The 12,743-nt window shown below is 34.5% G+C and overlaps 2 protein-coding genes across 3 annotated transcripts in view; one reads left to right on the top strand and one right to left on the bottom strand.

The window, feature by feature from the left end:
• Window positions 1-1,519, top strand: part of LOC149079640 (uncharacterized) — a 67,671-nt gene extending 66,152 nt beyond the window's left edge. The window contains exon 4 of the mRNA XM_089240234.1: window positions 102-1,519. Within this exon, the coding sequence (XP_089096360.1) occupies window positions 102-340 (239 nt within the window). The 3' untranslated portion in view covers window positions 341-1,519. The remainder of the gene's footprint in view (window positions 1-101) is intronic.
• Window positions 1-12,743, bottom strand: part of LOC149079639 (TBC1 domain family member 2B-like) — a 109,240-nt gene that overhangs the window by 80,863 nt on the left and 15,634 nt on the right. For both annotated transcript variants that reach the window (XM_089240236.1, XM_089240235.1), the window contains exons 13-17: window positions 11,009-11,120; window positions 10,708-10,839; window positions 6,028-6,165; window positions 5,224-5,400; window positions 4,062-4,196 (exon numbers count right to left, since the gene is read on the bottom strand). In XM_089240236.1, coding sequence (XP_089096362.1) covers window positions 4,062-4,196; window positions 5,224-5,400; window positions 6,028-6,165; window positions 10,708-10,839; window positions 11,009-11,120 — 694 coding nt within the window. The remainder of the gene's footprint in view (window positions 1-4,061; window positions 4,197-5,223; window positions 5,401-6,027; window positions 6,166-10,707; window positions 10,840-11,008; window positions 11,121-12,743) is intronic.

Here is a 12,743-nt window from a genome sequence, read left to right as displayed (position 1 = left end):
TGATTATACAATGAATATGCTGTTGTAATGTTTCAGCTATAATGATTTCAGTTATAGATGTTGAAATGCTAACTTTATAATTCCCCATTTACATGACTTAGGTTCCAAGCCAGAAGGAATGTCTACAATTCAGTGGCGAAGACTGCAAAATGAAAGAGAAAAGAGAAAGATGGAGAAGGCAAAACAAATCGCAGAGTCATGGCTGAATAGAACGGAGCACCAGCAGTCTAAAAACAAACTCAAAAAGAAATATGTAATTAAAAAAATGGATGGTAATAACAAGGCCAAGAAAGTGTGGAATGAAGTTTTTCGAGGGCCAGACAGACTGGTTCTCAAATAAAACAAAAGCACGAGGGAAGATTGGGCAAAATTCTTACAGAAAGATTAACATTTTGAAAATCAAACAAGCATTTTAAGTTACCGTTAGATTCTGTGAAATTCGAATTCACTAAATTTTGATTTGTAGATATATTTAGATGAAAAAAAATTAATTAGTTTTTATAAAATGTGATAAAATCAAAACATTCTTTGGCATAGCTTGAAACAATGCTGAGAATGCAAACAATGCAGTAATAATAAAGTGTTTTCATGTTAATTCCTAATTTTAAATGTGATGTCTAAAACATATGGAAGATAGCCCATTATACATTCCAGTAATATGTAATGCATTCATTGCAAAACAAAAGGCATTACATATTTAAATCTGCAATATTAATACTTACTAAATTTCTAATGTCCATGTTCTTTTCCCCTAATCCATGTCAACTTAAGAGTTTTTCAAGCATTAAAAGCATTCAGTGACATTACTCAGATCATATGTAACAATGTATGAATCACAGCATTAAGTGATTTTCTTATGCCATATTAGTTTCTACCACCATTATAAGCAAAAAACAATTATAGAAAAAATAGTCAAAAGTGAATATAAATCTGTAACTTTAAAAACTTAAGTAATATTCTATGGATTTCATGACACAATATAGAAAGAAAATCGCCATACACATTAGTTTGTAAGATTAAAAAAAAAAACTAATAAAATTCACAAATGACAAGCCAAAGAATTGCTATGGCAATCATCTTTGGTAAAGAACTAATTGTATAATAAAAATTTGTAACCCCTCTTTCAGAATGACATATGTAACAACAAATATGCATATAATCTAGTGAAAATCATGTAGATGAAGATTCTATGGTATAATGAAATGAATCACTCTTCCCTCTGTAGCCCACTCTTACCATCCCTCTACAGCCTTGATTTCAATATAAAGAAAAAAAAAGAGAAGTCACTGGTCTTTGAAAGGGACGTATTCCATGAAATCCTATGAACATTTTGTGTTTGAGTGACTATGAGCTTTTTTTTTTTAAATGTGTGTGGTTTGCTTCATTTTGAATGTTTTTATTTATCATCATATTATGTTTAATCATTCCGCCATTTTTGGAAATGTTTTTTGCTCATTATTTCAGTTACTGGTGTTGTAAATAATTATTTACAATCAAATAAATTCAATCTTCCAGTTCAGTTTGACTTATCTGTGATTTTTACAGTAAATAAAATACCTTCCATTAAATCAATTAAAAAAAAATACATGTTACATGCTTGAACATACACTGAGAGCCAGGGGTGGCTATGTCACACCATATACAGGGTGGTTATAATTAAACTTACAGTACCAAGACCATAGCAGGGGGACTTGGGGTCTGGTACACACACCCCCCCCCCCCCCCCCCGAAATGAGAAAATGACTGAAAAAGGGGAAAAGATGGCCAAATCCATTGTTCAAATACTTTGCCCTCTCCCCCGAAATGCAAGTGACCCTCCCCCTCCTCTTAAAAAATTTCTGGCTACGGGCCTGGATAGTACTCAGACCTGTGTAGCATCTGTTCTGGTAGTTGTCTCTCTCATTGAAACTTTATATATAGGTTATATAGACCATGAGGAAAAGAAACTGCAGGGAGCACCAGGTGAACAATTTGTACTATTTATTACAGTCCTCTTTTCCCCATGGTCCATATATATTTTTAACATATAATATATGGTCCATACAACGTGTTAATGAAATGCATCCACCAGAATGGGCGCTACATAGGTCTGACGGATGTATTTTTTTGAAACTTTGTACATATGTTATATGGACCATGGGGGGGGGGGGGAAAGAGCAATAAAACTGCACCACTTTTTCACCTGGTGCTCAAAAATGGAAATATATTTTTTTATATACAGCAGACTCGCTAATCTGGCACAAATCAGACCAGCCAAAACTGCCGGATTACTGGAAGTCAATTGAAAAGCCCATTTAAATAATACAAACTTATGAGGACCGGCATTCAGTGACACGTTTTCATCTTCTATGCTCAAAGAAAACTTGCCTAAAAATGCCGGATTACTGGATGGGCCAAATTAACACACAGCCGGATTATCGAAAGTCTACTGTATTGCAGTTTTCTTTTCCCATGGTCCACATAACCTATGTAGGAAGTTTCAACAAAAAATATGTACCAGAACAGGCACTACAGTAGTAGTAGTGTCAGTTTAATTATAAACACCTTGAATATTCAATGACTTTTCTCTCACCAAATAACTTATCTGAATTACCTAGATATCATGCGTGATCCTCCATATAATATGATGCTATCATATTATTGTACGTATAATTTAATTTACAGCATGCATTTTCTAATACTACGAAGTTTGAGCCTTCAGTTCAGAGAAATAATGAAATCATTCCTCCAATTATGGGTTTATTTTAAAAATGTTTTGGAAAAGTTAAAATTTTGTTCATGCAAGTTTTTTTCTTGAAAAATATACGTTCTAAAATTTTTGAATTATTTGGCTTAGAATGCTGCATTTAAAAAATATAAAGAGCATGAATGAAACTAGAGTTAAAATGAATTGGTTGATCAAGATTTACATGTGGAATTCCGGAATTGAAGAACTGAAGTTAGCAAAAGATCCTGAATTGCGAAATTTACTTATAAATATGTACATAATACATTTTCAATTCACAAATTCAGAGCAAACACCCTCTAAAATGCTTGTGCCCTGGCTTTACCAAACTTCTTCAGACGGTTTTGATCAAGATGGACACAGTGATGCTCTCTGTGCATAAGGCATCTTCGAAAATATGCAAGTACTGCTGCAGTTTACGTTACACAAATTGTATCCATCTTTTATTACATCCATCACATGCTCAAGACACACCAAAAACCTCTGACTGTTATACCAACTTAAATGATTGTTATTTTCCCCCATAGCACAAAAGCGTTGTGCTATATGAATAAGTCAAAGAAACATTGGATTGAAGAAACATATTGAGTGAATAAGTCTCAATAAGATTTGACATGTGCAAATTAGTGTTCATTAGAAGTAATATCAAAGATTAGAAGTTATGTAGAAGATTCCCTAGAGAAATTAATTAGTTAGACTACCTGCCCAAGTGATTATACTCACATTTTTTTTTTTTTCAAGTACCCCCCCTTAACCATGACAGATATAGGAAAATCCTATATAAATAAAAATTTGCGTGAATCAAATGAAATTAGTGCTATAGAACCTCAATAAAAAAATGCATGCATTGTCTTAAAATATTTTCTACTTTTATCATACAGAAACTAGGCAATGATTATTTTAGTCAAAGATATAATAAAAATACAAATACAACGCCACAACAGGCAAACTGCCCAATGAGGTGGCTGACTTAAGAACATCAAAAAATATATTCAAAAATTTATCTTTCACTCATTCAGTAAAACTAGGGGTCTGTCCAGCCAAAATTCGGGTCTATTTCCCAAACCCTTGACAAAATTTTAAATCTGAAACACAAACCCTAGATAATCAATGAAACATTTAAAATTAATTTTATTTCTTTTGCACAAAATTAATTAGATTGTTTCACTACTCATTTTTCCTAAAATTATGACTTATTTTCCCAAAAACAGGACCCTACAAAAAAAGGATGCACCAGACTTCTTAAAATACTACTCAGTATGATGTGTCCCTCTAGCATGTGTTAAATACATACAAACTTCACTTCTAGTTTTTTTTTACTGGCATACAGACTTACTTGAGTTATCCGCTTCACATCGACCATTTTCTCAGGCATTGCCTGTAAGTAACGGTTTATGGAGATGTAGTCTCTCAACTGCAATACATCATTTTCACAGTACTTGAAAAATGCTAAGGAATATCTGAAGAGAACCTGAAAATAAAAATTTTTGACAAAATTTAAATAAAAATACAAAGAGATTAAGAATTTTACATTTTTTTCCCAAAGAATATGGCATATATTTTAACCAGAGCAAAATACTGTATCTCAACTTCTAATTTGATTATTACCGTTTATTAGACTAGTTGAGAGAAAACTCTCTCATTCTCAAGATGGTATATCTTAGTCATGTACAAGTACTACTAAATAAAACCAGTATATGTTATATAATAGGGGAAGTAATTTTTCAGATATCATTTTTTTTTTTCAAAGTTGCTCATCAGTGACTGAATGGTCATGAAATTAGTCTTTAGAAAAAAAAAATCATGGATACATTTAAATTTTATTGAATTTGAAGTTTTAAATTTTATTTATCAAAATTACAAAAAAGTGTTAATAATAGGTATTATGGACATTTTTGTCACTGTAACAAAACATTGAAACTGAAAAGAAAAATTTTATCACTATTCTGGATTTTACTATTTCACACCAGCACATTAATAATTTTATTTTGAAATTCACAGGTTTGATGCTGTTAAGTCATGTGTTGATACTTCCTCTTATATATCACAAAATGACTTTTTAAAAAAAAATCAGAAGAGAAGTTTGAAAATTACAAGGGAAATAAAACCCTTTTTGTAATGCAAGATGTAAAAGAAAATTGATTTTTCTGTTGGAGAGTTTTTGGATATATTGCAAGAAGATAAGGCAACAGATGGACTACAAATATTCTAGATTGGTACCCCTGTGGTGTTAAACGTCCAAGAAGGCGTCCCCACACGAGATGGATTGACGAGATCAGAAAAGTGACTGGAGTGAACTGGATGGCTAAAGTATCACACAGAGTGAAATGGGAAAATTTAAAGGAGACCTTCATGCAGCAGTGGATTGAAAATGGTTGATGATGACTATGATGGGGAAACCCCCCCCCCCCCCATCAAAAAACAAAAAAACTAGATCTTTTTCATTACCAACAAATTGAGAAATTAAAAAAAAAAAACTCAAATGCTAGGAAACTTACTTTGCTTCCCTCATAAAGAAACACATCCCAGATTCTCAGATAAGTCTCTACTGGTATATTGTCTATAAAAACGGTCAGGAACCAGTTAAATGTAAATAATGATAAGTCCACTTCAAACTGTTCGAAGTGAGCATGCAGCCGAGGCAATTTGTCCATCATGAGGTCTTTCATAACTCGCTAAAAAAAATGTTACAATCAGGAAAACACAGTACAAAGTGTCTGAAAGAAGTTTGCATATTAGAACTATACAAAAACAATTTCAGAAAAAAATTAAAAATAAAGATAATGTAGTCGAAACTCTCCAAGTGGATAATATCAGGACCAAAACCACAAAATCTCCTTAGGTGGTTTATCCATATTATGCGAAACACAGAGAAATCACTTCACATTGTATTCAAATTGCATCTCATGCATCATCTCATTGCACAGGGCTCATTGCACACATCTCATGCATCATCTCAGGTGAGTACAGATCATCATACAATATCAATAGATCAAATCTGATTACTATGCACTCAAATAATAATAATAATAAAAATTAAAGCTTTCACATACAAATTCCTACTATAAAAGAAATTGACAGTTTGTAATAAGTGCAAACAAGTGGACAAAGAAGAAAAAAATCAGTATCCACTTAGGGAGTGTTATTCCGATTGTATTTGAAGATTTTGATTGAAAACAAGCATTCATTTAAAAAGATTATTTCCACTAATCAAAATTTTCTTCTATTCAAACAAAAAAGGATTATCCTGTCAATTTATATTCATAAACTATCCTAAAAAATATTAAACATTTCAATTGTACCTGATCAACTTGTGATGCTATCAGAGTTTTGGTATAATATCCATCAGGCATAAGAAATTTGACTATAGCCACAAGGCACCAAAAAGCATCTTCTTCATCCATGAATAGCAAGGCAATGGCAGCAAGTCGGTTTAAGCCCTGTACAAAGAAAGAACAGGTTAGCTCTTAATTTAATATTACCTGCTGGAACCATTGATATTCGTTTTAGCAAGGTTGATAGTATTCATATACTGAATGAAACATGACCTTCAGTGTGGGTAAGTGCGTGGTCAATCATTTTGATTCAAACAACCTACTTTTCACTTACCAGTTGAATGGTATTACCACCCCATATGCAACTAGGGTCAATTTTTATGAATTTCCACTGATGATCGGCTCAGGTTTTCTGAACATCACTCAGCAGTGGTCAAAAAAGCAAATAGAATGCTTGTTTCATTCTTAAATGGTTTCTGCGAGTTTCCCTCATTAATTTTTTCACTTTTCCAAGGCTTAGTTGATCCTGGACTGGAGCATACAGCAAGGTTTTGTAGACCATACATACAGAAGGACAGAGACTTGGTTGAGGGGGGTGTGCAGAGAAGAGCTACGCATGCTCTTGTTGCCAAACAAGGCTTGAGCTATGAAGAGAGAAACTTGATTTCTTGAATATGTTTACATTGGAAGAACACAGGTGTCAGGGAATAAGAAGTGTTTGAAATTTTCAATGGGATGAACAGAGTTGCCTTTAGAGCATCCTGGAGCCTTGGACAAAGTGATTTTTCTGAGGCCTTCTATGTGGTGAGACATGTTTACTTATGAAAATTTTAACCAGATCTCATTTTTATGAGGCCCTTCGGCACTTGAGGCCCCTGGGCTGTGCCTGGGTGGGCCCATGCATTGTCGGCACTAGAGATGATGGATAGAATGGACCATGAATTATTAATGCACTGTCAATCAATTGCTTTAACAAGGGGGATACCAGTATCGTTCAGTAAGGGACAACTCCAGGTTGTGGTGTTGCAGGGAATTTTTCTCGAATAGGCTTGTCAATAAATGGAATGGTTCACCTATGAGGTCGTGAATTCTAACACAATTGACACATTTAAAAAGAAGTATGATAAACACATTGGGGTAAAGTGAGAGGCTATCCACACCTAGATAATACAACGATAATCTTTTTTTATGTGCCATGTACTACATACATTATGTCCCAAAAGTTCAAAAGTTCATGGAATCTCTTTCTTTCTGCATAACTTTTGTAGCATAACACAGTTTCTGCATAAGGCAGTGCAATGAAATGTAGTTTTTACACAGAAAAGGAAAATATTTTTTTCATTAACATAAAGAACATTTCTCATAAAATAATAAAAATTGTATCTATGATTGTTAATTTGTTGGAATTATGTGACCCAAAAGTTTATGGAAACTATTGAATATATGAAAATTTGAAATGCCAAATCATGATGCAAGGCTTGAAAACTATAAATTCAGTAAGATTGAAATAAGGTGCAAGATAATACTTCGTTAACAAGACAGAAAAACGACCTAACTTTCTGTGGACAAGAATAACAAAATTTTGAGACTGAAGTTGCAAAGTAAATCTATTTAAAATTTTCCAAAGGTTTTAAATTGTTGCAAAAGCATAATTTATTGCATTTTAGCCAGTAAGACACCTTACCATCAAAAATCATGTTCTAGAACAGTGGTTCTCAACCGGGGGCCATATGGCCCCCTTGTGGTACTGGAATACTTCAAGGGGGCCACGGAAGAAAATGGGGAAGGGGGCCATGACAGGTGGTTTGGAGAGCTGAGAAGAAAAATTAAGGTGTGAAGAAATAAAGTTTTTATATTAGTGACTAACACTTACAGTGAGAGAGAGAATCCAACAAAACCACCCATAAAACCAGGGCCTTCTTTAGGGAATGGACCCACCCAAGCCTCACCGCCTACATTTTGCAACAAGTTCCCTAGGATGGGGTTTTTCTAAAGTCCCCGGCTAAATTTTTCAGACCCCCCCCCCTCCCTATATGAAATTTATTGTATGAAAAACAAAGAAAAAAAGATGAAAACCATATTAGGCCCCGGGCTGTAGCTCTGTCAGTCCCACTCTTGTGAGGGGCCTCATGCCCATAATTGACCCTACCTTATGATATTTTGTATAGTACAATTAATTTTGAAAATAAATAGGAAATATGTAGGCTGTTTATTTCCAGCTAAAGTATGGGACTACTATAGCATCACTTTGCCTAAGGAGGGGGGGGGGGCCATGATATTGAGACGGTCCTGATAGAACTCGGACTAGCGGGGAGATAAATAAATTCTAGGCTACTGGTCTGGAGGCCAATTTTCTTTGCAAAATTTTTGTTCAGTATAAATTCACTGAAAAAAATCATTTCAATAAGTATAAAGTGTCTTGCTTCTAGATGAGAGTTGAAAACTCTGGGTAAGACAGGGGAGCCACGAGAAAAAAATATGGCTTAAAGGGGGCCACGGGCAAAAAAAGGTTAAGAAACACTGTTCTAGAAGACCTCTCCATATATGACTTTACACGATGATAGGTTGATAAAAAGAATGGTGTTCATCCAGCTGATGTTTGTTTGTGGAAACGCTGAGGTGACTGGTATGAACATATCGCCAGTTAAGGCTTTAAAAAAAAACTAAAAAAAAAACTGCTTTCATCGTTCATATGGAAAATTGCCTGTCAACTATCCCTTTCAAAGTCCCACATTCAGATATACAAAGCCCCACATTTCAAGATGTTAGAGTGGACTCAAAACCATGTAGCTTATAGAAAGAAATGGATGTAAGTGATGAAAAGAAATGTAATTTAGATGGTTCAGATGCATATACAAGGTATGGGCACCCATCTGAAGGGAAAACCACACTCATACTGAAGCAGACATCAGGGTGGAGGTTCTGAGGATGGTATGGGTGACCTTCACATTCATGGACACACATTTTTTAGCAATGACAGCACACATCTTGGCATAAAAGACTGGATGCACAAAAATACACAATACCACTTCATTCTTTTAGGTTAAATTTTAGTGGGGGGTGAGCAGAACTTTTTTTTTCCCAGCAGGACAATGCTCCCATGCATATGTTCAACACCGAAAAACCTATTTCAAAATGAAAAATGTGACTCTACTGAACTGGCCACCAATGAGTCCTGATCTCAGCAATATATTCATTAAGTCTACTCTAATGGGCGACAGTTCAGCTCGGCCAATGCCATGAAACATGCCATAGTAACTAAATGGTATAATATGGACCTTTAATTCCTAAAAAGTTTAGTTCTTCAATGGAAGATCACTTCAGGGGAGAATTAAGCGAGTGAGCGAGGGGTGCGGTGTAACCTGGCAGTAGGTTATAAGGGGCGGTAGCTTAGGCTTTAGTTTGACACCAAAATACTAAAAAATTACCAATAGTAAAAACTCGCATGACATAACACTTTTGAGCCACACTTTGGCGATGAAGATGTTGGAAAAAAGATGGGGAACAGACTAAGCCCGGGACCATAATACCAGAAACAAGAATTTACTCTGTCACAAGGAGGCAAGTGTGCATTTTGGTGCCCCATGGACCTCACAAGAGTAGTACTAACAAGCAGGGCTGCATCTAGGGGGAAGCAGACAGGTCTGGTGTGCCTCGGGTACTGGACCACACGGGGCACAAATTTCACCTTTCAACCTTACTAGGGGGCACTAAAATGTGCTCTTGCCCAGTTGACTAAGCATCTAGTTGTGGCCCTGCTGACAAGGTTCCAGCCCCAGAGGCCCGGGAGGATTCTAACTTTTGTTTTTTCATGCTATACATTCGTTATAGAGAGAGCCTGACAAAGGTCCGAGCCTAAGGGCCCTGCTCCCGGTCGGGGAGGGGGGGGGGCATAGCAATGATGGCCGATCAATAAAAGTTGTAATGCAGATCAAGTTGTCCAACATAATTAAGAATGCTAAAATAACTCTTGAATAAAATGCGTGAAAGTTTCTTTAAAAGCGACACGTGTGGTCACAGACATTTTATACGGTAAACAGTGTGTGACTCTGTACTAAAAAAAGCAGGTTTGTCCCAGGATCATCTCTGGGCAAAAACCCAGTCATCTTACAAATAGGATTATTGTGGCACGAGGCTTTGCACCCGAACGGCAGGTAAGCTTGAACCGCTCCCTGGCTCATTCGTTTGATGTTGTTCAAAATAATGGAAAAATTATCAGTTCTTGATTAACATGTGTTTGTCAGAAATTATAATGCACTTGATTATTCCATAAACTTTTGGAAGAGCCTTTTTACTTGTATTTGTTTTCTATTTTAGTATAATTTTTTTTTCTTTCAAATGAAATGTGGAATGCCAATAGCATCTGGTATGTAATAAATATTTTTCCCACATTCATGCATTTATTTTTGTTTGTCTGGAAAACAACTTTTTTACAATTCCATAAATTTTAGGGACAGAGGGTATTATTAATTATATTTTCCAGATATATACTTTTATTTTAGGTTGCTGCATTTTAGTTATAATTTTTTTGACATTCATATTTTTCATGGGGCACCTTTTTTCTGCAATCTAGTTGGGCAACTTGCATGTTGTAGCTTTTGCGTTTGTATTGAATAATGCTCAAAGGAGAGCAATTGTGTCTCCCTAACCAGGCTTGATGTAAAATTATAATGAAACATTCACAGCACAATGTTAAGCAAGTATTACCTGACAGTATCCTACAACTGGATCATGTCTACTATATGCAAGCAGCACTCTTCTCAATTTACGGATTCCATCCGAGTCTCTGGTTTCATAGTGTTTGTTATTCGGCAGTGTTCTCAGCAGGTCAAGTTCAATCTTGAAAGGTAAATAGAATTGTGATTGAAAATTAAGAAACAAAAGAAACTAATAGTATAATTTTGCAATAGCAAAAAATAAATAAATTTTCTCTAAAGTATATAATTACACATTATTTTCATCAAAAACAAAAAAGAAGATTACAATATATATATACGGCATTCTATACCTGCTTGCAAGATGGATCTAATTTGGTGATTAACTCTTGTGAAGACAATAGTTTTTCATAGTAAGTTGGGCCCAATCGGTACTTCATTGACTTTACACGCATGTCAATGCACCTAAAATTATGAAATGAAATTTTATCGTAACAAACATTAAAATTTAAAAGGCTGTTAGCTCCCATCATTTTTCATATAAAACTAATAAAATCATATGAAATTTACAACCCCCATCTTATCATAAGAAATCAACGTTTCATTTTCTTATCATTTAAGGTACATTGTACTAAAAAAATTCATGAGTTTCCTACGATTTAGCTCATGTTTGAAGAAATAGACACTTCTTATCTTGCCTAGATACCAAATAAAATATGATTTTCTTAGACAAAGAATACAAAATACATGAAAAATCACCAACTACAACTTTATTTACATTTGTTTTTCAATAAGAAACAGTAGGAAAAGCAATTTGAAGTCAGCAGAAAAAAGAATTGCAAGACTGGAATTTGGAGATGCTACTACAGTTGACACTGAATTTTACAAACCTCTAATTTATGAACAACATATTTTTAGTCTAGTCTTATAGTCCCAAACAACATATAATTTCTTTAAACGTCTTTACTATTTACCAACTTTTGATAACATGTGAACTTATGGTTATACCTGTATGGGTTAGTAAAAACAAGCACTGGCAGTATCATATTTGCAAAAATTTTCTATTGCGCTAAATTAGAAAACTTGAATATACAATAAAAAAATGAAAACTTTCTTAATAGCATAAGCAGAGATAGAAGGTCTGGGGGTGAAGGACCACAATGATGATGAGGTTAATTCATATATATATATATATATATATATATATATATATATATATATATATATATATATATATATACATATTTGTTATTTTCATACAATAATGTTGGCCAAGGCCATGATTATTGAGAATACATATGATGAGAATGCATATGATGGTGACAAAGATATTGTTTTACATTTTTAAGAGATACGTTAGTCGTGGATGAATCAGTGACAAAAAAGCAGAGTTTGTTCCCATCAACTATGGAATGGGAAAGAAACTAAATTTTAAAAAAAAAGACAGTAGCAGTGGAGGAAGGGTTTAATTTTCGAGGATGATCAACATGGCTAGAGAAAAATGAAGGCTTGAATAAGATACCAAAGGTACAAAAGTTTAGACATCTGTGGAAAATTTCATATAGCATGGTTAATCACGAAATAAGATAGTGAATAAAAAGATGATGAAGATTTAGTTTGCATTTAAGTTCAGAAATAGCCACAAAGGAGGACCAACAGTCTTGAAATAAAGCGGGTGGAGTTATTTTGGATCAATTCCAGCTTGTCAATATTACTTGAGCCATAGGGTCCCAGATTTCAGATGCATAGGAAAGCATGGGAAAAACATAAGTTTGATGACAAAGGAGTCAGACATCTTGAGCAGAATACTTAAGGTTGTGGCAAAGGAAGAAAAGTTGAAAAGTTTATTGAGACACTTCTACACTTCTGGTCGATATAATTGATATGTTTATTCTGTATACATCATGCTGCTTGCACAGATCTTTGATGTTAAGAGGGACAACGCCCCCCCCCCCCCCCACACACCTCTGTATCACTGTCTATGCTTGTGGTAGCTTATTTCCCCATTTACCTCCTCTAGAATTAATACTTACACATTTGTGTGCAAAAGCTGTGCAATGTATAATTGGTTCCTTTAGCATGGCACAG

This window comes from Pholcus phalangioides, unplaced genomic scaffold, assembly GCF_987345545.1.
Source record: "Pholcus phalangioides strain wild (caught in Gottingen) unplaced genomic scaffold, Ppha-v1.0 ptg000012l_1, whole genome shotgun sequence".
Taxonomy (NCBI): Eukaryota; Metazoa; Arthropoda; class Arachnida; order Araneae; family Pholcidae; genus Pholcus; species Pholcus phalangioides.
This window is presented reverse-complemented; position numbering and strand designations above follow the sequence as displayed.